Raw genomic sequence first — 23,934 nt, 5'->3', positions numbered from 1 at the left:
GGGGTTGCAAAGAGTTGGACATGACTGAGTGACTGAACAACAAAACTGTGGACAGAAGAATCATTTCACCCCTAACACGTACCCGTGCTCTGGCTACTCTGAAGTAATCAGCCTTGCTCATTTCTGCCTCTCCCTGCCTCCATATCTTTGCACTGGTTGTTTCCTTGACTTGAAAGCTCCCCCCTCACCCCACTTTGCTTATCCAAGGAGAAACTCCTGCCCACCCTTCTAGACCCCTACTCATCTTACGTTTCCTCTGAAAAGCCTCTCTGGACCGCTCCCTCCTCTTTGCTCCTCCAACACTCAGCACATATGGCCCCTTACCACACTCTTTCATAACTGTTTATGCTTCTATCTCTCCTGCCAGAAAAGTCAGAGGCTTTAAAAAAAAAAAAAAAAAAGCAGCTGCTATATTTTATTCATCTTTGAATCCGCTGCACCTCCCTGCTAGCATTGCACATAAATGTTTGCTGAATGAATTGGCAGCAAGTACTTTGGTAAAAATATAACACATTATCCCCCCAGTTCTATAGACCTCTGTGGCTAAAATCTCATTTATTTGGCCTCTCTCTCTGCATACCTATTGGCACGCTACCACAGGTCTCAGGAGGGCTGGTTATTCAGAGAGCTAACAAAGTGCCTGCTATTTGTAAACAGGGCCATTTGTAAACCCTCTGGGCCAGATTTAGAGATGGCCTATCCAACTGTAACAGCAATTCTTTGAGCACTCATCCACTCTAACAAGTGTTTCTTTCCCAAATGTCTGGAGTCCTATAAGTAACCTTTGTTTACCCTGAAAACATTTTCAGGGAAGCTGAAAGGAGATAAAAATAAAACGTAAAAAATGAAAGCCATGTAGTGACCCCAGAGGGACCCACCTGTCCGTGAGCGTCAGGGCCCCTAGGGAGGCGGGGGCTTTGGACTCAGCTCGAATCCCTGGCACTTCTGCTGTCGTCAGCTACTTTACTGCCTGAACCTCCGAGCTCCCTGCTCCCTAGCAAAGACCTTGGCAGTCCATTAATCACAAGACTATTCAGGTAAAACAGCATCAAAAGCAGAGTGATGAGCTTGGTGGCCCGAGGAACAGTGGTCTTTAGAGTTCCTGGACCCAATTTGTCTCAAATAAAGTGGGCACTGGGATGGCGGTCTCCGCCCCACACAGGCTTCCAGCGCAGGTACTCACGGCTCCGGGGTGTAGAGGGGATCTGAGCCGTGGCGGACATACTGGGTGCAGTGGAACACTCTGTAGGCCAGTCCCGCCAGAAAGTCCCGAGGGCTCAGGTATCCAGCCACCGGCCTCACCGTGAAGCCAGATCTTTCTAAAGAGGTAACAGAAAGAGTCAAGTAAGTATTAACGCAAGAGGACTTGACAGCCCAAGCAGGGCTTCCTATTATTTTTAAGGACGCTCCAGAAACAATGTAACCAAGGTCCTAAAACTGTTGACAATTGAATGACATACATTGTTTATAGCTATCACATTTGTGGCTTCTGATAACTAAAATCTACTCACGAATGATGGTTTCCAGGGGAACAAGACATTCATTAAAATGGAAAGAAAGGTGAAAAAAAAAATTTAAGGATTTGAATTCAGAGGCCAAATTAGGATAAGAAAGCTCAAATGCACAGAAGAAGACTACAATCTAAATTTTTGGTGGTGAGCACACCAGATTGTACACAGAAATAGACATATAAGGTTGTACACATGAAACTTATCTAATAGTCTAAACCAGTGTGGCCTTGGTAAGACATAAATTCTTTTAAAAGACATCAGATGTGAAAGACTACTACACATTTTGTGCTTCTATTTATGTGATGTCCAAAGAAGGAAAAGCTATAGACAGAAAGCAAATCAGTGGTTTCCCAGGGCTAAGGATAGGAATAAGGATTGATTATAAAGGAGCAAAAGGGAACTTTCTGTAGAGATAGAAATGTTGTAAAACTGAATTGTTGTGATGGTTACACAATTCTATTAATTTACTTACATCACTGACTTGTACAGTTACAAAGGGTAATTTTTATTTTATGTAAACTATACCTCAATGAAGTTGCTAAAAAAATATAAATAAAATATAGTGATGCTTACCATGTATCACTTGATATCTTTCTAAAGACACACCTAGATAAGAATACTTCCTGTATGTATGTGGTCAGTGAACACGCTGCCAATTTAGCCCGTTGACTAGCATTATGGAATCAGTTCATACTATGGCTTTTTATTGACAGTCAAACCTATGGTTTGTCCAACAGTCGTGTATGGATGTGAGATCTGAACCATAAAGAAGGCTGAGTGTCAAAGAATTGATGCTTTTGAACTGTGGTGCTGGAGAAGACTCCTGAGAGTCCCTTGGACTGCAAGGAGATCCAACCAGTCCATCCTAAAGGAGATCAGTCCTGGGTGTTCATTGGAAGGGCTGATGTTGAAGCTGAAACTCCAATACTTTGGCCACCTGATGCGAAGAGCTGACTCTGGAAAAGACCCTGATGCTGGAAAAGATTGAAGGCAGGAGGAGAAGAGGCGACAGAGGATGAGATGGTTGGATGGCATCACCAACTTGATGGACGTGAGTTTGGCAGGCTCTGGGAGATGATGAAGGACAGGGAAGCCTGGCGTGCTGCAGTCCATGTGGTCACAAAGAGTTGGACACGTTCGAGCTACTAAACAACAACAACAACCCCCTAACCCCTTCATTCTACATTGTCATATCCCATTTCTTTGATATTATGAAAACAATTATATTAATTATGACAATTTGAAAGATACACTAAAGCTCTACAAGCTCTGTTGGTTTGTGGTAAGAGGACAAAAAAAATAAGCAGAAGACAATAAGATCTATGAAAATCACACTAGACAGCTAACCCAGTTAAAGACTGCCTCATGCTTCCTGCTCATCAGGGCCCGCAAAAAAATGACAGGAGGGCTCTTCTCTCTGATATAAGCACTGTAAAGGCTCCCATTTTAAAAATCTCAGTTCATTCAGAAAGCACTTCTGAATGGTTAGAAATAGTTTTTAAAGATAAAAACCAATTAAGTGTATAAAACAAGTCCGCCCTGGGATACTGGCTACCTACAGGGAAATAACCCTATTCTCAGATATCCTCAAGCCTATGATTCTAACAGTATTAAGGTCATTCCAAAAGTTTCCAGGTAGATTCATTATTCCCCACTGAAAATCAAAAAGATAAGTGTATTTTCTTCTTTTTGTATTCTATGCCAGTATCCCACATGTGGGGTACAAGGGGACATTCTTTAATAGCTATATATTTTATTTTCTTATAAATTTTAAAATGTGTATCTATTACATCAAGAACTTTGAATCTGTGAATACCACTGCTTAAGAAGTTTCTTTTTAAAATAAAGTTGGTATTTTAAAAGTGAGTCAATTAAAAGAAATAAAAATACATACAACTTATATTGTGCTTGCTGTTCACCAATGAATGATGCAAACTGACTACCCAGGACAACCAGTTCACCAAGGGTGATGCAAAACAATAGCAATAATAGTAGTAATCATAACTAAAACTCTGGTACACTTAATGTGTGCCCAGCAATAACTTTAGGCACACATTGTTAGTTTCCCCTCCCAACCTTGTAAGGTAGATAAGATGATGACCTCTGTTTGCAGAGAGGAAATGGAGGTAAAGAGAAGCTAAGGTGATTCATCCATCTAAGGTCACACAGCCAGGAACTGGTGGAGCCGGCCTCAACCCCAGGCATTCTGCATCCAGAATCTGTTCTGTACCATACTGCCCCTCATAAAAATATTAAATTGGGTGACAGATATGGAAAATATTGAGATGGGAATGTAACTACTGGGGTTTGAGAAACAAAGCAGTAAAAAGCAATCCTCATACGGGAGTAATCAAGCCCATGGTAAATATATAATACGTAACTCCATGGGAAAGAAAGAGGCAAGCCAGAGGCAGGGCCATCAGGGAGCATAGATTCTAGTTAAACAACACATAGGTATCACATAATTAGGGGCTAACTGAATGATGCTGATCAGTGGTTCTTAATCTCTTTCAGTAACAAATACCAAGGATGGCGACCCTGCACAGGGCCCTCCCATCATGCTGAGGGTGGTTCTCAGGGGACCGCTGTCAGGCCACGCCTGCCTTTCCCCCGATACACACATGATCTGGGATGAAACCGGGAAAGGGAGAGGTCACGGTGGCTGTATGATCAGGATTCAGAGAGAATCCAGGGCTTGCTCCGAGTCTTGAGGAACACAAAGAATTTGAGTAGGTGGAGGGATGACCGTGGTGCTGGAGAAGACTCCTGAGAGTCCCTGGGACAGCAAGGAGGTCAACCGGCCAATCGTAAAGGAAAGCAACCCTGAATACTCATTGGAAGGACTGATGCTGAAGCTCCAATACTTTGGTCACATGATGCGAAGAGCCGACTCATTGGAAAGGACCTTGAGGCTGGGGGGGGCAGAAGAAGAGGGTGACAGAGGATGAGATGGCTGGATGGCATCACTGATTCAATGGACATGAACTTGGGCAAACTCCAGGAGATGGTGACAGACAGGAAAGCCTGGCGTACTACAGTCCATGGGGCTGCGAAGTCAGACACGACTTGGCAACTGAACAACAACTATCCTAGCAAGTCACAGAGCCTAAGTAACGATATGAAGACCCACAGCTAGAACAAAGGGTCTGTGCAGAGCGGTCACAGCAGGAGACACGCTGGGAGAACGGGGTCAGGGCCGTGAGCTGAGGATGAGCAGCTAAGAACTTGCCTCTGTTACAAAGCAGAGGCCAGCAAACTGCGATCTGTAGTCCAAACCCAGGTCGCTGCCTGTTCATGTACACCTGTGAGCTAAGAATAGTTCCTGCATTTTCAAATGTTAACATTTAAACAGTGATATAAGTATGTACTAATAGCCTCAATTTTGGCTCTTGGCCCACACAACCTAAAATATTTATGGTCCATCTGGACTTTTACCAAAAACATTTAAAAGTTTGCCAACCTCAGTAAAATCAAGGGGAAGCCACTGCTAGCTTCTGAGCACGGATGCCAGGAACAAAGGAACTCTCTAGGGAGCTTCATCTGGAAGCTGCGGACAGGAGAGGAGAGGGGAGGAGATGCTGGGGTCAAGGGTGCAATGATGAGGCCTCCGTGTGAGTGCAGCACGGGGATGCAAGGATGGGGCGCAAAGCTAGAAGTGACAGTGCCCGCAGACTGGGGTAAGCTCAGTTCCGTTAGGCCCTTCTAATAAGCCCCTGCTCTAATGCCCTGGGCCTGAGAATGCATTCCCTTAGGTGGCAAAATGAACTTTACTCATGGAGTTAAGGTAGGGGTCTTGCGCTGGGGCAATCAGCGCAGATGATCCCGGTGGGGCCATGCAGAAGCATCCTTCTGAGAGATAGGCAGGAGGGTCAGAGAAGGAGGCAGGTGATGGAAGCAATGTCAGAGTGAGGCGAGGAAGGCGCTCTGTGGCAAGGTATGTGGATAGACTCTAGAAGCTGAAAAGGAAGGAAACAGAAGTCTCCAGCGGGATCCAGCCTTGCCAAGACCTTGATTTTAAACTTCTAACCTTCAGAACTTTAAGATAATACGTTCGTGTTAAGCCACTAAGTCTGTGGTAATTGTTACAGCTGAATAAGAAGCTTCTACAAAGGCTGATGAAGTGTGGCAGGAAGGGGGTGGGTAGGACTTCACAGAAAGAGTGTTACCTAGCAGGACTCTCTGAGGCCTTCCCAGAATAGACCCCATCCATGTCCTCTGCCTGCCTTTTGTCTGTGGAAAACTCTTTGCCAATGAATAAATTTAATCAGAGAAGTAAGAAGAGAAAGGAAAACAGCCAAGCAAGCCAAAATAATAACACTGCTGCCATTAAACCAAGTCAAGGACTTTTCATTCTTCCTCAAGGAATATGGACAATATTCTGAGCCGTGTTCTTTGAGCTGTTTTGCAGAAACTGAAACCTCCAGCAGGTGGAAGAAGTTAACTGTGTGCTGCCCACAAGCATGTAGACCCCAGGCTGGCTGGAACCGACCGGAAGCTTGATGCTGACTCCCAATCACCTCCCCAGCAACCAACCAGAAAAATGTCCACGAGCTGCCCACAGCCCGTTCCTGGGACACTCCCAGACTCCTGGACGCCCCCAGGGTGGGACACACAGTTCAGAGGGGTTGACCTGCTGCGGCCCCCTGTGCCCGGAGCAATAAAACTACTCTTTAGGCAACAGGAGTCCTTAGCGCCTGAGCCTACGAATCCATCACCCCCGATAGAAACAGGGAAGGCAGGCGAGGAAGGAAGTTCCAGGGAGGGAGGCAGGCAGCAAGATTCTAGCTTTTAGAACCGTGTGCTTGAAACAGGGGGGAAAGAGAGAGAAGAGCAGAACCCGAGGACTCAGCCACAGTGAAGGACTGAGCAAGAAGCAGGGCCACCCTGAAGCTTCACCTGTACCCCCAACCCCGCGAGAGCCCAGAGTTCCCCCGCTCCCATCCCAGAAGGGCCAGTGAGGACAGCGGCCACGCAGAGGACACGAACGCCAGGTGACTCCGCTTCCCGTGTTCACTGCCGGTGGTGGCGGCTACCACCTCCCTGGGTGCGATTTACACCAACGCGTTAGACGAGGGATCGGACTGACCGACTCCCTGCCAGAGGAAAGTCACTGTGCTCAACATCATCCAGGATATTTCTTCATCCAGTATAAAGCTTTTCTGTTCCACTTGTGAACACTAGTGTAATAAACTGTTCAGTTGTTCACCTGCCTCTCACGGGCCCAGGTTCTGGCGGAGCAGCCCCCTCTTTTTAAACCAGAGGGAGTCCTACCTTGTGTGGGAAAAGGGCAATCGCTGCCCACTGTGTCCTTGGCAAGCCCACACGGATGCTTAGCCTGAAAGAGCCCGTGTGAAGCTCACCTTTCAGAAACGTCGAGACGTCTTCCAGTTGGGGCACATTATCCTCCCTGTAGCCACAGTGTTTAGTCAGCAGGGGGAAGTTTTTCAAATACTCCCGGCAAGCGTGAGTGGGATAGAGTTTGGAGAGCTCCCGGAACACAACACCCCAAGTCTTCGTTTCTTCCTCCGTGTACTCCACCCTGGGGATGGGCTGACCGCTAGGCAGGAGAGAGCAGAAAAGCATGAGTCTATAGCCCTGGGCCACTGTGTTGCGTGTATCCTCACCCTCGTACCTATGCAAGTTAGGTTACTGCAGAAGGGGATGCCTGAGTGTCTCAAAGGACCCCACGAGGTGTTCTGTTTTGGAAGTAAATGCTAACATTCTAAGTTTGTGTTTGTGTTTAAACTTTAACATAAATGATTTGTTATGTCTTCACGCATCCTTCTGGACATTTGATGAAATTTTTGTTCTGATGCTGGGATCAGTAACGAGGTAAGAGTTCTGGGTTGAAGGAACCGGTTTAGCTATAAAAGTGTGCCCTGAGGACTTTGTCTGCAATCCCCTGACAACAGTAAAACATGGATATTGCCTTTTGAAAATAAACTTGCCCATAGATCTTCTCTGTCCTTTGTGGGGAGCTCGCCCCAATCTCCAAGGATAACTTTGAGGTTATTTGTTCAGTTTGCAATACACTGGGAAACACTAAAGTACTGTGGAATTTAATAGTTTTGCAAACTGCAAAATGGGAGTATTTATTAGACATCAGGCTAAGAGGCGTACACATTAAGCCCTGTCTGTTAGGAGAGAGGACAGCAAACTTTTTCTGTAAAAGGCCAAAAAGTAAGTACTTTAGGCTTATATGCCATACAGTCTCCATCAAAACTGCTCAGTTCTGCCATCATATCTTGAAGACAGCCACAGATAAGATGTAGACACAAGAATGTAGCTATGTTCTAATAGAACTTGCATTACAAAAACAGGTAATGGTCTGGATTCAGCCCATAAGTCATAGGGAGCTGACGGCTGGTTTGAAATACTGAGAGGCAGCCCTGGACTGGAGTGGTCAGAGAGAGCTTCCTGGAGGAGGCACAACTTAGCCTGAGACTGTTGACCAAGCAAGATGTGCAGCTTCCCTGACAGAAAGAAAGGTGAGTTTAAAAATGCTCTTCTAATAACAGACAGAAGGAGAAGGGGGCAGCAGAGGATGAGATGGTTAGATGGCATCACTGACTCAATGGACATGAATCTGAGCAAACTCCAGGAGACAGTGGAGGACAGAGGGGCCTGGCGTGCTGCAGTCCATAAGGTCACAAGGAGTCGGACACGACTTCTCGGCTGAAACAACAACAAAAACGGCAGATGGCGTCCAGGAGCAGAGACCAGAGCTCCTGAGGCCACGCAAGCCAGGAGGAAGTGGAGAATATGGACGTGTACTTTCAAAAACTATTGCTTGAGCAAGAAGAATCTAAATTTAACCTCTGATTACGAAACCTATTCCGAAAGTGAAGTTAGGGTTGGATAAAACTTCTCATGACATGTTCCACAGTTACCAGCGGCATCCCCCGACCACCATCCCTGGCCATTTGTCACAGGTTCTGCCCCGCAGTCAGCAAAGACACACACAGCATGTGTGTCCAACACACACACATAAGGCTGGGGGGTCTCCCTCTGTGAGCTCATCGACCAGCCTGCAGAGCAGCCCCCCAGGAGCCCAGGCAGAGGCAGCCACTGCCCCTCAGGCTGCTCCAGCCTCAGGCACGGTCAGCACGCTCTGGTCACTCGGAAGGACCGCGGGGGCAGTGCAAAGGAGAGGCTTTTGTAATCAAAGCTGGCTCACAGCAGATCCCCCCTCCCACTCCTCTACAGACTTCAAAAAGTTCTTACCAAAATGCTTTCTAAGGTTCAGGTTCAAATCTGGTTCCCATCATCCCAAATTATTTTTGTTTTTAAAAAACTAATGGCAGTACGTGGAGGATGAACGAATAACACATACTGAAGAAAACCCCAGAAATTAACATTTATTTTCTCTAAGTACCAAGACTAGGGTTTATGACAAACCAAATTAGAACAAGATTAGCCTTGTTTGAATTTGACTGTTGATAATAAATACAAAATTACAACCTGGCAAATATTTGCTGTGAAGATTAAGACTGCTAAAACTTAGCATCTGTGATGAATGAAAAGAAAGTTTGAAATGAAGAGTAAAAATAGAAAGGATGTAAGGAAATAAAAATAGAAGCGATCTACTTCTGGTACTAGAAAATTCAACACCGTCAATCTAAGGCAGGGAAGACGATAAAGCTAATAAGGGGCTGAGCACAATCAGCAGGTAGAAAGCAATGAGGCTGAAACAACACATGACCTATTGAGAAGCCATTTGAAAAGAATCGTAAGGTCAAACTTGCCCCTTCGACATCAATCTGCAAACATGCAGCATTTCAAAGGGGAACTGACCGTAGCCAACAGGAAGCAGCAGAAGAAAGACAAGTGTGAGCTGGGGTAGAAAGAAAGAGTGATACAGACCCTCCTCCACTTACAGTGGGCTAATCGTGACAAATCGAAAATAGCGTTGTCGAAAACACCTTTAAGACACCTAACCTACCCAACATCACGGCTTAGTCTAGACCATGTTAAATGTGCTCAGCCCACTTACATTGGCCTACAGGTGGACAAAATCATCTTACACAAAATCTGTTTTATAATAAAGTGGTGAGTATCTTGTGTAACGTAAGGAATACGGTACTGAAAGTGAAAAACAGAATGGTATGTGGCTTCGGAATCAGGTAGCTGACTGTGGCTCCCTGCCACAGCCCAACATCATGAGAATTTCTCTGCATACCACACTGAGAAAAAAGATCAAAATTCAAAGGACAGTTTCTCCTGAATGCATTCCACTTTCATACCATATTGAGGGGGAATCATCATTAAGTCGAGGACTGTCTGTATTAATATCTGTAACTTCCTAATGAATTTCCAGCACCGCAGTCTTGGGGGTGCAAACGGTCACACAGAGTCTCATCTGTTCCCACTTGTCTGTCCTGCCTGGGTAACCAGTGAGGCTGCTCTCTGAGGGAATGGCTGGTGGACTGCATTGCTGCTTCACCGAACAGGTGATTCTGACTGATCGTATAAAGAAACTTCTTAGCCTGCTCTGACCCTCATCCTGGGTAACTATTTAAGGTAAGTGTTTAAATATCAGCTTCACACCAAGTAAAGGCTAGTTTTACCCATTTACTTTTTGTTAAAAATATCCCTAAAACAGACAAAATAAGAAATGTCCCATTTTTCTATGTAGTTAATACAGTTATATAATTATAGCTTATTTGTGAGAGCTTCCTATGGCCAGAGAGTTTTTTAAGTTCAGCCTTTTTATTTAACTTAGTCCATCTGATTCTCATAACTTCACTGAGGTAGACCCACACACACAGTTTACAGATAAGGATACTAAGGCTCAGAGAAGTTGAGTCATTTGACTAAAATCATGGCGCCAAGCTTAAAACTCAGTCTGTCAGGTTCAAGACTGGCTGTGGTCTTAACCGATTAGCATACACCTATGAAATAAAGAATTTTTCCACGTACCAGCTTATTTCCACATACAAAGTTAAAATAAGACTTATAGGTATCTGTACTTAAATACAGAAAACCTCATGTATAATCATATGCAATCGTAATAGCAACATGTGTCTGTAGATTCCACAAAGCCCTGTCTTATTTATTCACTCATCCAACCTTCTCAGTGAGACTGCCAGCTAGTGCTGGGGGCACCAGGAATGCAGGGGCAGTTTTTAAAAAAAAAAAACAACTTTGAGATCTGACATTTAGAAAAACAAAAATTGTAGTCATGAGAAAAATCGAAACATGCTACACTTCTCTGTACTTGTCATGGGATAGTAGGCCTTTTGTGAATTATATGTGAGGATGACAGGGTCGCGTCCTGATCTTTTCAGGGCCGAGGACATATACCCACACATCATTATGCATCTGTCCCTGGGTACATGTCATAACACATATGTAATAGGCAACCAGCGTCCTAAAACTCTGCTCTCCCACAACTGAAGTCCTGAAGCAGGCCACATTCTAGAGGGAGCTCCCAGCAACTAGCACCAGCCACCTCCCTGCAGGGCTCGGCAGGAGGCAGCGGAAATGGCTCTCCCAGCAGCAAACCCCTCTCGTACCAACCTTCCCGCCTCACCAAGCCTCACCCACCAGTCTAGCAGGGAGTCAGACACGCAGGACCACAAGGGAGGCCAGTGTTGGAGAGGAAATCCCTGCTCTCTCTCCTTCCCTAAGGGGAGAGGGCAGCCTGGGCCCCAGAATCACTGTAAGGCCTGCAGAGCCCTCGAGAGGTAGGGTCTGGCCTCTCCATTCCCATCTGGACGCTTGCCGAGCAGAATATCCGTGCCCTCCCTGGTGCCATCACCAGAATGGAACAGTGGAGGGCTTCCCTGGTGGTCCAGTGGTTGGTTAAGAAGCCACCTTGCAGTGCAGGAGACACTGGTTTGATCCTTGGTCTGGGAAGACCCCACGTGCCATGGAACAACAGACCCCACGCGCCACATGCCCCCAGGAGCTGCAGCGACTGAAGCCGGTGTGCCCCCGGGTCCTCGCTCTGCGACAGAAGCAGCCTCTGCAGTGAGAAGCTTGTGCGACCGGAGAGGCGCTCCTGCCCGCCGCAGCTGGAGAACGCCCGTGTGCAGTGGGAAGTACAGCACAGGCGAGACCAGATGAATAGTAACCTTTTCAAACAGAAGAGACAGAAGAACGGAGCAGTAGAGATGGCCCCTGGAGAGCGTCTGGAGGCCCCGGAACATGGTGCACTCCGGGGAGGGTGAGCGCACCCTGGACAGGGGTCCTCTAAACCTGAGGTCCACGTGACCGTGGGCATGGTGCCCGGTGATGGCTAGAAATCTCCACGGGGCCCGGTGTGCTGTGCCCGCTAGGAAGACGGGAGGCCCCACTCCACCAGTTCTGCTCAGCTCTCGGGGGACAGAAGAGGGCTCCAGGGGCTCCCCTCAGCCCTGACGAGGCGGCACTAACGGCCAGGTGCGTGCGGGAGGGGTGCCCAAACTCGGACGCAGTAGAGACCACCTCATCAGAAAGAACCTTTCCAAACCAGGCTGCAAGAGGCCTGCGGCCTGCCCACCCCTGACATTCAAACAACCCCACAGAACGCCCTCAGCCTCCTCCCCCTCCTCTCAGAGCCCAACTCCAGAGGAACCAAATCCTAGAAGAGAAGGAAAAATATCTCCAAACCATGCACGCGCACACACACACACACACACACACTCCAAAGAACTGAGGAGGAGAATACACTTTGAACCAAATTTGAGATTAACTTCTTTTTAAATGAATGGGCCTAGGTCTTAAATACCCTGGTGAGACTATTCTAATAATTGAAAATGACAGGAAATTAGATGTTGCTAAGGAACTTGCTTCCCAGCAGGAAAGTAGGATTCAACACGATACAGTTGAAAAGCAGTGAGTGGGGAAAATAAAATCATTTTACATTTATATCGGTATAAACCCCAACAAGATGAGACACCTCAACAAACTAATTACAAGTGAATATTATAATTAGATCTCTAGGGAGTTGCCTCCACTTCTATGGAATTAGTTGTGATTCCAGAATTCTAAACAACCACCAAAATTATTGCTCATAGATTCCTAACTCACTGGAGAAAAACAGATGTGACTTTCAGTGACTACCACTCACTGCGGACTCTGCCCTCTTGCCAAAGAATGGCCAGCTAAGATGTTACAAACAAGATAGGGAACCATCACTCAGCCAGGACAGTGCGAGGAAAAGGGCCAGAACCTTCATCGTCAGGATTTAGCTTGACAACAGGAAAAACTCCCTGGTACCATATGTGACTCAAAGATGACTGAGAACTTTCTTGGGAAATACTGAAGGCTGTGGGAGGTGTCCTTCTGCCTGGACAGTTGAATCCCACTGTTTCTACAGGAAGGGTGATGATTCTGAAAAATCTGTTCCTTACAGAGAGGAGAGGGTGGAAAGTACATAGCCAAACCTAACTGGAGGCAGGTCAGATAGAGCTAGGGCTTCCCAAGTGGCGCTAGTGGGAGAGAACCCACCTGCCGGTGCAGGAGACATGAGAGACGCAGGTTCGATGCCTGGGTCAGGAAGATCCCCTGGCAGCAGGCCTGGCAACCTCTAGTACTCTTGCCTGGAGAAGCCCATGGACAGAGAGGCCTGAATTCCAGCCCACAGGGGCGCAGAGTCAGGCACAACTGAAGCAAATTAGCACACACGCACAGGGTTATTCTCTGTAAGTCCTGAGCTTGTTAAAACAATGCTGTTTAACAAACACACTTTTACACTGAAATCCAGGAACATCAATCAACCCCACTGAGGCTGAAGTTACGGAAGTTCTCCCTACAGCCAGATGAATAAACTTTGTTTTAACTATTTGTCTGATCTCCACCAGGTCCAACAGAAAGCTCCTTTTCTTATACATATGTATATTTTTTTTAATTTGGGGGATTGGAAAACATTTGATTATGGTGGTCCAGCCTGGCTACCTCCTGGAGTCCCTGCTGCTAAAATTCCCAATAGGAGACGCAGTTCCTCTGCTTGTGTTATCTTTAGAGGAACTCCAGGGTCAAGAAGCAATCCCCCTACTCAGTGGAGGAAGAGGTGACAGGCTGCAATTGACAGTATTCACAGCAAGATGGCAAAACTGGCTGAATCATGATGCAGGTTGTGTTCCTGGGAAACAGTTGGAGTTCCTCCATGGCAAGGACTAAAGAGAGCAGAAGAGAAACTGAGAATTGTTTAAGGGGGGATGGGTGAATCTGATATTAACAAAAACAGGAATGGACTCATTTTCTATTTTATTTCATTACACGTTCCTCGGGGCAGGGGATGCCTCACTTACTCAGGCACTGTTTATCTGCCTGGAATAAACAGCCCCTTTCATCTCTGCCTCATCTTTCCTCTCCTTTCCCATCTCAGGCATTTCTCTTGTGATGGAAGCTTCCACCTGGGATTGCTGAAGGGAAATGATAAGAGGTGACATGTAAAAATCCATCAACTTTGCAACTCATTAGCAATTAGCAGCTCCTCTGAGGGGTTGGTCAAAGCCTTTGGAGAAAGATTATTGGAACAGGAAGGCATGAGGATTCTGCTCCTCCTCGAATTGAGACATGTGGGCTGCGCTTCTCACTGGGCATACCCTCAATTCTGCCGCATTTCCAGGGAGCTGTCTGTAATTCACCTTCTCTCCTTCTCATCCAGGGCACATAAGAATATGGCAAAGTGAGACTGACATGATTCCAACATTATTCTCAAAATAATCTTGATTTTGATCTAAAGTAATTTTAAAAAGACATCACTTTGCTGACAAAGGTCTGTATAGTCAAAGCTAACGTTTTTCCAGTAGTCGTGTCCGGATGTGAGAGCTGGACCATAAAGAAGGCTGAGGACCAAAGAATTGATGCTTTCAAACTGTGGTGCTAGAAAAGTCCTTTCGGAATCCCTTGGACAGCAAGGAGTTCAAGCCAGTCAATCCTAAAGGAAACCAACTCTGAATATTCATTGGAAGGACTGATGCTGAAGCTCCAATACTTTGGCCATGTGATGCAAAGAGCCGACTCAGTGGAAAAGACCCTGATGCTGGGAAAGATTAAGGGCAGGAGGAGAAGAAGGCAACAGAGGAAAAGCAGGTGACAGAGGATGAGATGATTGGATGGCATCATCGACTCAATGGACATGAGTTTGAACAAACTCTGGGACATAGTGAAGGATATAGTGAAGGAGGAGATAGTGAAAGGAGAAAGTGAAAGAGATAGTGAAGGAGATAGTGAAAGGAGAGAGTGAAAGAGACAGTGAAGGGCAGGGAAGACTGGCGTTCCTGGGGTCACAAAGAGTTGGACACAGCTTAGTGACCAAACAACAACAATATTTAAAAAGGGAAATATTCATTATTTTCGAAACTTGTTAATATTGCCCAGCATTTGTCATACTGCTAAAAACTAGACGACACACCAATATGCAGAAACCAGTGCTGGATGACTCTCACCCATAGCCAGTGAGAATAACGCCACCTCCTACTGTGTCGGCTGACACCACCTTCATGAACAGCATCACCTGCAGCCCGGTGTCCCCAGAGTACAACCATATAGTCAATAAATGTTCCACAAGATGATGGCTCATGTCTTTGAGACTGGAAAAAAAAATGTTGCTACATATAAGAAAAAAAAAATTCTCAGGAAAGTAGATAAAGTCCATTAAAGTTTAACCAGGAGGCAAATGCCATTTTTATCTACTGATTTTTAAGAGTCAGTGAGAAAAGTCTAAGGCTCTCGAATTTGATAAAATCATCCTTCAAAAGACACTCAATAACTTTATGATAAACTACTATCAGTAGTACTCAGGGGGGAAATAAACAAGTAAAATATCCAAAATTATTATTCTGCTCAATCTATGCCCCATTACCATGTGTCCTCCTTGAAGATAGGGACTTCTGTTTGCTTTGTTCATTTTTATAGCCCTGTCCACCCCCAGAACAAAGCCTGGAACAGACTGGTACTCAATAAATAATATTTGTTGAATAAGTAAATCAATCAATCAGAATAAAACAAGCCACACATTTAAAGGTTGAGAAAAAGTATAGTTGTTTATCCAAAAGTCTGGCAGACAGTTTCTTTTCAAAAAAGAAACTCACAGATCAGTACAGTGACTTAAATCTTGAGTTATACCAAGATTTGCAACGATTCAAGTCATCTGACCTTAAGTGGCTCCATGAGGGGTTCATTTGATGAGGAGTTGGGTGGATGGGGACCGCTAAACTACACCAGAGAGAAAACTGTGAAGGCACAAACTCATTTTCAGCAAGTCCCCTAGGCCAGTCAGGTAAAGAGCACTTACAATCACATATTTTATTTGCTTTTGCAAATGAGTTACCTCATCCCTGTCTCATGTATTTCAATTGCTATGGAAAAAGCAACTCCAAAGACTTTGAGATTTCAATATGTTTTCTGGAAACTTCCGATTAATTTTATGTCCTGCTTACTTTACAGGCAGGGGTTTCTCTTTTCTGATTTTCTCACTCAGGTTTCCTAGGCATTGTCACCCCCTCACACTTGTAGCCAAAATTTTCACCAGGAAAGAAAGCAGCCTATGCAAACCCAAAGTGAAGTGAAGTCACTTAGTCGTGTCCAGCTCTTTGCAACCCCATGAACTGTAGGCCACCAAGCTCTTCTGTCCATGGGATTCTCCAGGCAAGAATACTGGAGTGGGTTGCCATTTCCTTCTCCAGGGGATCTTCCCAACCCAGGGATCAAACCCAGGTCTCCTGCATTGCAGGCAGACGCTTTATCCTCTGAGCCACCAGGGAAGCCCAAAGGGGCATAACTAAATACAGAGACGTTTCCTTGGCTAGACATCTTTTCTTACTCTGGTTATTTTTAATCGCTTTACAATACCGTGTTGGTTGCTGCCATACGTCAGTATGAATCAGCCATAGGTATACACATGTCCCCTCCCTCGTGAATCTCCCTCCCATCTCCCACCCCACCCCACCCCTCTAGGTTGTCAATTGGTTAGGTATTTTAATGAATGAACTTTCAGAGATATTTTCAATGCCACAGGCATGATGATTAAACTATATTTTTCAAAAAAGAAACTCACAGATCAGTACAGTGACTTAAATCTTGAGTTATACCAAGATTTGCAACCATTCAAGTCATCTGACTTTAAGTGGGTCGATGAGGGGCTCATCTGACGAGGAGTTGGGCGGATGGGGACTCCTAAACTACACCAGAGAGAAAACTGTAAAGGCACAAACTCATTTTCAGCAAGTCCCCTAGGCCAGTCAGGTAAAGAGCACTTATGATCACATATTTTATTTGCTTTTGCAAATGAGCTTTGCACACATGAATTTTCGTAAATGAGTCTATAGGCCCTAAGGAACTTTCAGATGGCAGCAGACAAAAACGTTGGTGTGATTTGCTCACATTGGTAATACTGGCGCTGCTTTTACAAGAGACATAATGAAAATAAACTACTACACCTAGGGAGCCTCGAGGAGAGAGATTTAACTCCTGGAAATCATGTTTTTATTTGTCCTGTGCACCCCAGGGTAGGGTTTCCCACCATTTTCTTACCTTGCAGAAAGCCTTCACCACACTCTAGAGGAGTGATTTTCTTCTGTCAAAACTACCATGAAATTAAATATCACTAGCAGCAACAGCAGGTCTAACATCCACTGACAGGCACATGCTCAGCATACACAGGGAAGGGGAACTCAGAGGACGCAGTCCAGAAAAGAGCTAAGAGTTAAGAGCAGCCAACAATCTCAGGTCAATTTTAGGATGAAGAGACTCAGGCTAGGGTCTCGTAGAACCTCAAGTTCATCCCCCTATATCCTGCATCTTGATCAACAGGGACCAAATGTTGCTGACTGCTGGGCCCCAACCTGCCTCTTTCAGGAGCAGATGACGGAATGCAGTCACCCTACAGCTCACAGGCCTAACAGCGGCATCCATTATCCACCATCCACTTAACTGTAATAATAACAATAATATCATAGCACATGACATGGATTTTCTTCTGTACCACTGCCCTTATACAGTGATTAAATGACTGTTTACAGTTAAAGAGGTTAAGGCTTACAGACATAGTAATCTAGCCAAGATCAAACAGTAAGTGGCATAGCAGGTGCTGAGATTCAGAAACAGTAGCTCTGGAGATCCCACTCTAAACCAACATGCCTCAGTGCAAAATCTACACTACCTAGCACTGGGTTTGGCCTCTGTTTCCTCGTTTGAAACTGAGGGAAGTAAGACAACCACACAACACACAGTATCAAATGGGACATCTTTGCAAAGCTCCAGGGCCAATGCCTCGTATCTAAAGGGACTCAACACAGTTGGTTCACTTCCTCCAGGTGTATAGAAATGAAAAAGACTTCATCACTTCCCTGCAGGGTTGGAAATAGGTCTGGAGATGAAAAACCACATTCTCCCTTATAAATCCATTCACCTCTCAGACAGCACTTGTGGAAGTAATTTTAATCCTTCATGTTTGTGGAAATCATTTCAAAGTAAAAGCACGCAGACCTCATTCCGCATGAAAGATGTTAGAATTCGGTGCAGAGGCCCTTTCAGTAAGTCATCCTGGCGGCACTGTGCTCCTGCTTTCCCCAGCTGTGGGAGCCGTGCTATAACCAGGCAGCATCCTCCTAAAGCACCGACACACACCTGAAAAACCCACCAAGCCCCCAAAAGGGAACGGAGAAAACTTTTCCAAATCAATTGTCTCTTTCATCTTTCTTAGGAATCTTCAGGCTCCCTTCATTTCCACCATTGAGTTGAACTTCAGGTAGAGAGAAACATTTGGCATGAAAATGATTTTCCATAAAGCCTGACGTCTTTTAAATACCTACAAGAGTTGTGCATTTAAAATATACTGAGAACTCTATACAGAGAATAACTTTTTAAAAACCCATGTTATTTAATTCTGTTGCTTTTGTTTTCAACTTGTGTATGATACCACCTATGTCAAATGGAAGTAGCTATGCAGATTTTTTTTAAGACAACAAAAAGAAGAAAGCATTGCCTCTTGGGCAGAAATTAAAAAAAAAATATTTAGATTCTCCAAGAGAGAGAGACTCTTGAAATCTCTAATGTGACCTTCCTCAGAAACTATTCAAGTCATCTGGGAAATGACCCCCATTACGACAAATATTTGGTTTTGTTCTACTTTTCAATTTACCGCTCCATTTCAAAGAAATTAAAGCATCAACAACTGGTGTTTATGCAGGAGTCACAAAGTACCCAAACAGCCACATACATCTCAGTTTCATTCAAAAGCTGGGAAAGCAAATCAATGGAGGATAATGGAATGGGATAAAATTAGCTCAGTCAGGGAGAAAACATATTTGCCTTCTCAGGTGCCTCTTCTCAAATGGGCAGAGAAGGGGAAAAATTAAAACCCAGTCCCCCATCACCATAGACCCCATAATTCATCAAGGTGACCATCTGCTAATGAAACTGATGAGGAAAATGTTGTTAAGGAAAAAAACTTGCAACCCCTGTTAAGTTTTTTTCCTGTTAAGAAAGCATAACTTTTCTCTTCCCTTCTTGCTCCACCTTCTATTTGTTACATTTCCAATTAAGATTCGGCTATCTAAAAATAGGTAACTTGGCACCCAGGAGTCCGGTTAGTAATGCAATCCTTTAAGCTATATTATGAAATCATGCAGGGTCCATAAATCATGGCTCTTCTCACGTGAAATGAGAAATGCTAAGGTCAACTGAAATTTCTGGAAAGGTGAAGAGGTAGCGTCACCCCGGTTATTTTTCTGCAAGTTGCAATAATTGCAAATGCCTCCTAGGAACAACTCAGCATCAGTAATTCTCCAGCTCAAACATAAGCTGAATCATCGAAGCTACCTGTGAGCAGGTAAACCCCAAAATGCACAGTACTGGGTAAGAGACCAGGAAGAGCTTTTGTCTCTGATCATCCATCTCCTTCCTCTTCTTTACAAGCCTTTGGCTGACTCCTGCCGAATCATCTAGCGAAGGGAAAACTGAGACCTCCTAGGAGGTGAGATGCTGGCTTGGAAATCCAATATGTTTATTCCAAGGAAAACCCAGTCCACAATTATGTATCTATTCAGCATCTTTAGAAACATGCGTTCTATCCCTGGGTTGGTAAGATCCCCTGGAGGAGGAAATGGCAACCCATTCCAATATTCTTGCCTAGAGAATCCCATGGACAGAGGAGCCCGGTGGGCTACAGTCCATAGGGCTGCAAACTGAGCCACTGAGCACAACAACTTAGAATCACAACGCAGTACTGAATCTTAGTCCCTGGGCATTTCCTTTTGACGACTCGCAGTGTTTGGGGCTGTGGGTGGGAGGAAGGAAGGTGGTAAGAAAATGCCTGTCTCTGTTTTGATAGGAAGAGGACCTTAGAGTCATCACAATTCCATGTTGAATGAAAGCATTCTCTCTCTCCCTCTGATGGTGCTGCATAGAATATTCACAAGCTCACCCAAATTGAATGAGCCTGCTGGGCTGGGTGATTGCACTTTTCAAATATGTTAGTTCCCATTTGGGGCTATTTTGTTTTAGAATCTCTGTTTAGCTGTGAACTTACACTTGGAGCAAATTAATCACAAAAGGTGCAGTTTTGTAAATCAAAAAATCAAGAAATAGTCTAGCAACTGAAAAAGCCAGAGAGGGACAAATCCCTGGCAATTGTTTTTCAAGCCTCAACCCAGCCATGTTTATTTCCAGCCGTATTATATCCCCCAAGGGTCAGGCTCCGGGCAGAAGGAGAGGCGCTCAGGGCCTGAGGGAGAGTGAAGTTGCTGCGCGGGGCAGGCATGCGGCTCTGCCATGCCAGGGCCAGGCAGATGTCCCGGGCACCCGAGAGAGAGAGCCCAGCCTTGCAGGCAGGGCCGGTCGGAGTCCTGGCTTCATAAAGTCTGAAGTGTATTAAGTACACACAAAAACTGTGCATTTCAAACATCTGAGAATTCTCTAAAGAGAAGAATGACTTTTTAAAATGCCAAGTCCCTTACTTCTGTCACTATTATATTCATCTGATCTCAAGGGAAACGCTACAGCCACTTCCAGACCAAAAAGAAGGAGGAGATGTGCCTTCTTGAGCAAAGAAAGACATTTAGATTCTATAAGAGAGGCACACTTGAAAATGGTCTTTTTCAGAAACTATTCTGGTCGTCTGGGAAACAAACCTAGGACTACAAATATTTGCTTTCATTGTACATTTCCATTTACTACTCAACTTCAGAGAAATTAAAGCATCAACCATGGGTGCTTATCCGGGTGATACAATCAGCTTTGTCACCTCTAGTAAGTTTCCTAATGTCTCTGAGCTTCAGTTTCCTTATCTTCAAAATGAGATCGCATACCTATCTCAAAGGCTTATTGAGAGTTCACTGGAAGACCATAAGCAACATGTTTAATTAATACCTTGTCAAGCAAATAGCAGGAATTTAACAAAAGGAAACTAAAACCCCCTGTGCATTACAGCTGAGAAGTCTAGCTTTGGTGAACATTTCTACCACCATCAGTCATTCAGAAATGAGTCCAACACAGCCCAGCCCCTATCTGCTCCCTCTGACCTTAGCTGAGACCCACTGGCCTGCAAAGGCAATGCAGAGAGTCAATTTTTCAGATTGAAGAAGCAAGCTGTGTGCATGAGTTACAGGACACTATAGTGTACACACACACACACATATACACACACCACACACATTTTTTTTAACCTCCTTTAACCCAGTCTATTGTGGGGCTTGAAATTCCCTAATTCATTCACTCCTTAAGGTACTGTGTTTATTTTAAAGCTTAACAGATGATTACATGGAATCAAGGAACCACCAGCTACTCAACACGTGATAATAATAATCATATCTGTCATAGAATCAACCCCAGCTTGTAGCAATCAGCATCTGAGCCCTGAAGCACTGATAATCCTCCCAAACATTCAAGGTGGACACTGCGTCCATTTAAGACACGGGCGCTGAGACCAGGAGCCTAGGTCAGTGCTCATGGCCATAGAGCTCGTAAGTGATGGAACAGGAATTCAAATCCAGTTCTGTTTAGCTCCAAAGCCTAGACTTCTGTCACATGTTTTGCCACACCAGAACTGAAGAGTTTCAGATCTGACAGCCCCAGCACCACAGTCAAAATTTTCTCTTCCTCCACATAGCATCTGCGCCACCCCCATGCACTTCCATTTCCTCTGAAGTGCATGTCCATATACCCTTCACATTATCTAAGCAGGAGGCGCCTTTATCTGTTTATGCCAGGATTTCTTTCATTTGGGTGGAGGAGATCAGGGTTTAGAGGATGTGGCGTCTCACAGATGACTTCAGAAACGGTGCGTTCCTTCCCCATCCACCGCCTTCTGTCTTAGGGCGGCCAAGGAGAGCGATATTTGCACTGATGAAGGCTTCCTCTGCTGTTACCGGCCAGGCAATCAGGCTTTGCAGACCCTCGCGGCCCACCATCCAGGCATGTCTGCAGCAGCCACAGGCCTCCGGGTAATCAGTCCTGTTTCCCAGCAGCTCTGCCAATCAGAAACTCCCTGAGTGGCCCCTATGGACAGTTCTCAGCAGGCCGCATGTCCCCACTCCTTTTCTGCTTTCTGTCTCAAGGTAACACAGACTTTGAGCCTGCTGTTTTTTCATCATCTAGAGGAATTTTTTTCATTTTTCTCTGCTTGTGTTGATTCTTTCCCCCTGCTTTATCCTTTCAAGACTATCATAGAAAATATGGTATTCAACACGAATTCCCCAGAGGGCTTCTTGGCTGTGGTTTCAATATACATTATTCTGTATTTCGCTTCTTCTCCTCTTCATCTTTTGACACCTCAGACTCCATCCTGCCAATTGCTACGACACCACTAAAATATCTGTGCTCCATCTCCATCTATATTTCTGACCTTTTCAGTGTCCATAAAGCCTGAATGAACTATCAACAGGGAACTGAATTATTTCCCCCATGTTCAAATAGTCCCTAATTTTATTATTACCAAACTATATTTGCAGAAACCTCACTTGCTGAATTTTTTCAGGACCACCCCAATTTCAACTAATCTGGCTCCTCAGACCAGTGGTTCCAAGCTTTGCTTTGGAAAAATCCAGTCACAGCTTGCTGCCAGAAGCCACTCAAGCGAACTTAAGTAATTACTGTATTGACATCTTTCCCCTTTGCTCACTTGGAAAACCAACAGCACTAGAAAATACATACTGCAATTAGAAATTGCATCTTTTTTTCCTGTTAAAGCAAAAGGAAACCTTCCCTACCGCATGGCACAGTGGAGACCATGGCCAAGGCCCTCTTAGGACTTGTAAGAACTTGTGCCCCAACCCACCAGCACCATCGCATGAGCTTGCACACACGCACACACATGCATAACAGCTAGCCCACAGCCATCCTCAAAGCCACAGTCAGAGAAGCCACAGCGATGACGATGACGGCACGAAGGGGATCAAGGAATGATCCTTTTCTCTCCACTTCCCTCACACCATCCACTTACAAGAAGCACCTGAGGCAACGGGTGACCTTTCTCAGTATCTTGGCAGCTTCCCACACATACCCAAATGGGAATATGACTGTTTTCTATGAAATTTCTCCATAAAGAGGGAGGCTGTTCAGCATGAAGAGTTACCAGCCTATGAGCAACCTTTTAAATGAGAAACTGGAGGAATTTTCTTTCAAGGATTACTTCTCGGGATGTTCAAGCTATAGTATTTCCTAAGATGGTGCATAAATGGTGCTGTTAAGATGGCTAAAGAATGAACCAGTAGATCAAAGGGAAGCAGAAGCCAGCCTGAGGAAAGGGAGGGGGCGGATGTAAGAGCAGTAACTGACACCAGTGATCACAAACCACGTCCAGCTTCGTGCTCAGCACAGCGTACACACTCCCTCGTAGCCCGGACAGCCCTGAGACAGGCCCTCCTGTCAGACACGCTTCCCAGAAGGAGGGCCTGCGGCGCTCACCAGCTAGGGAGCAGTGAGGCTGGAACTGCAGCTCCGCCCTGTCTGACTCCAAAACCCCAGCTGTGAACCACTTTCTTATTCTTTGTGGTCAGCACTGTCCAGGGGCAGAGGGTGACAAGGCCCCTGGGTTCCAAACTCTCATGTCCAAACACCCTTTGCTCTGACGCTGTTCCCACTGACTAGTGTAATCTGACCTCCCTGGCATCAGGACCACAGGGAGAGTGGTTTCTGCCTAGGTAATGACGAAGAGGCAGTGCCCTGCCTGTCTCAGCCTCCTGACCATTCGGTTACTAGGAGTCAGTCCCCTCCAGACGGGAACCAGATCCTGGACTGCTCCGCCTGCGTGCAGCCCTCCTTTGTATAAAACCTCCACCACGTCCAACCTCCAGTTTTTACTTTCATTTTCCATAGACATCAGGCCTCAATTTCACTTTAGCTAATGGGAAATGGCAACTGCAAGCTCCTGTTAACACTTTGAGGGCCTCACCCTTCATCATTATAACTGTATGCTCCTTTCCTCTCCTCTCCAAACAAATATGCTTCCTTTAAAACCATAAAAGTCCCCATTATCAGTGCTCCTTGAAAC

The 23,934-nt window shown here is 45.3% G+C and overlaps 1 protein-coding gene across 1 annotated transcript in view; it reads right to left on the bottom strand.

Annotated features, from left to right (window-relative positions):
• TPH2 (tryptophan hydroxylase 2) overlaps positions 1 to 23,934 on the bottom strand; it is a 109,637-nt gene that overhangs the window by 62,579 nt on the left and 23,124 nt on the right. Inside the window, exons 6-7 of the mRNA XM_061121901.1 lie at positions 6,872 to 7,068; positions 1,184 to 1,319 (exon numbers count right to left, since the gene is read on the bottom strand). Coding sequence (XP_060977884.1) covers positions 1,184 to 1,319; positions 6,872 to 7,068 — 333 coding nt within the window. The remainder of the gene's footprint in view (positions 1 to 1,183; positions 1,320 to 6,871; positions 7,069 to 23,934) is intronic.

The sequence above is a fragment of the Dama dama genome, chromosome 3 (assembly GCF_033118175.1).
Source record: "Dama dama isolate Ldn47 chromosome 3, ASM3311817v1, whole genome shotgun sequence".
Taxonomy (NCBI): Eukaryota; Metazoa; Chordata; class Mammalia; order Artiodactyla; family Cervidae; genus Dama; species Dama dama.
This window is presented reverse-complemented; position numbering and strand designations above follow the sequence as displayed.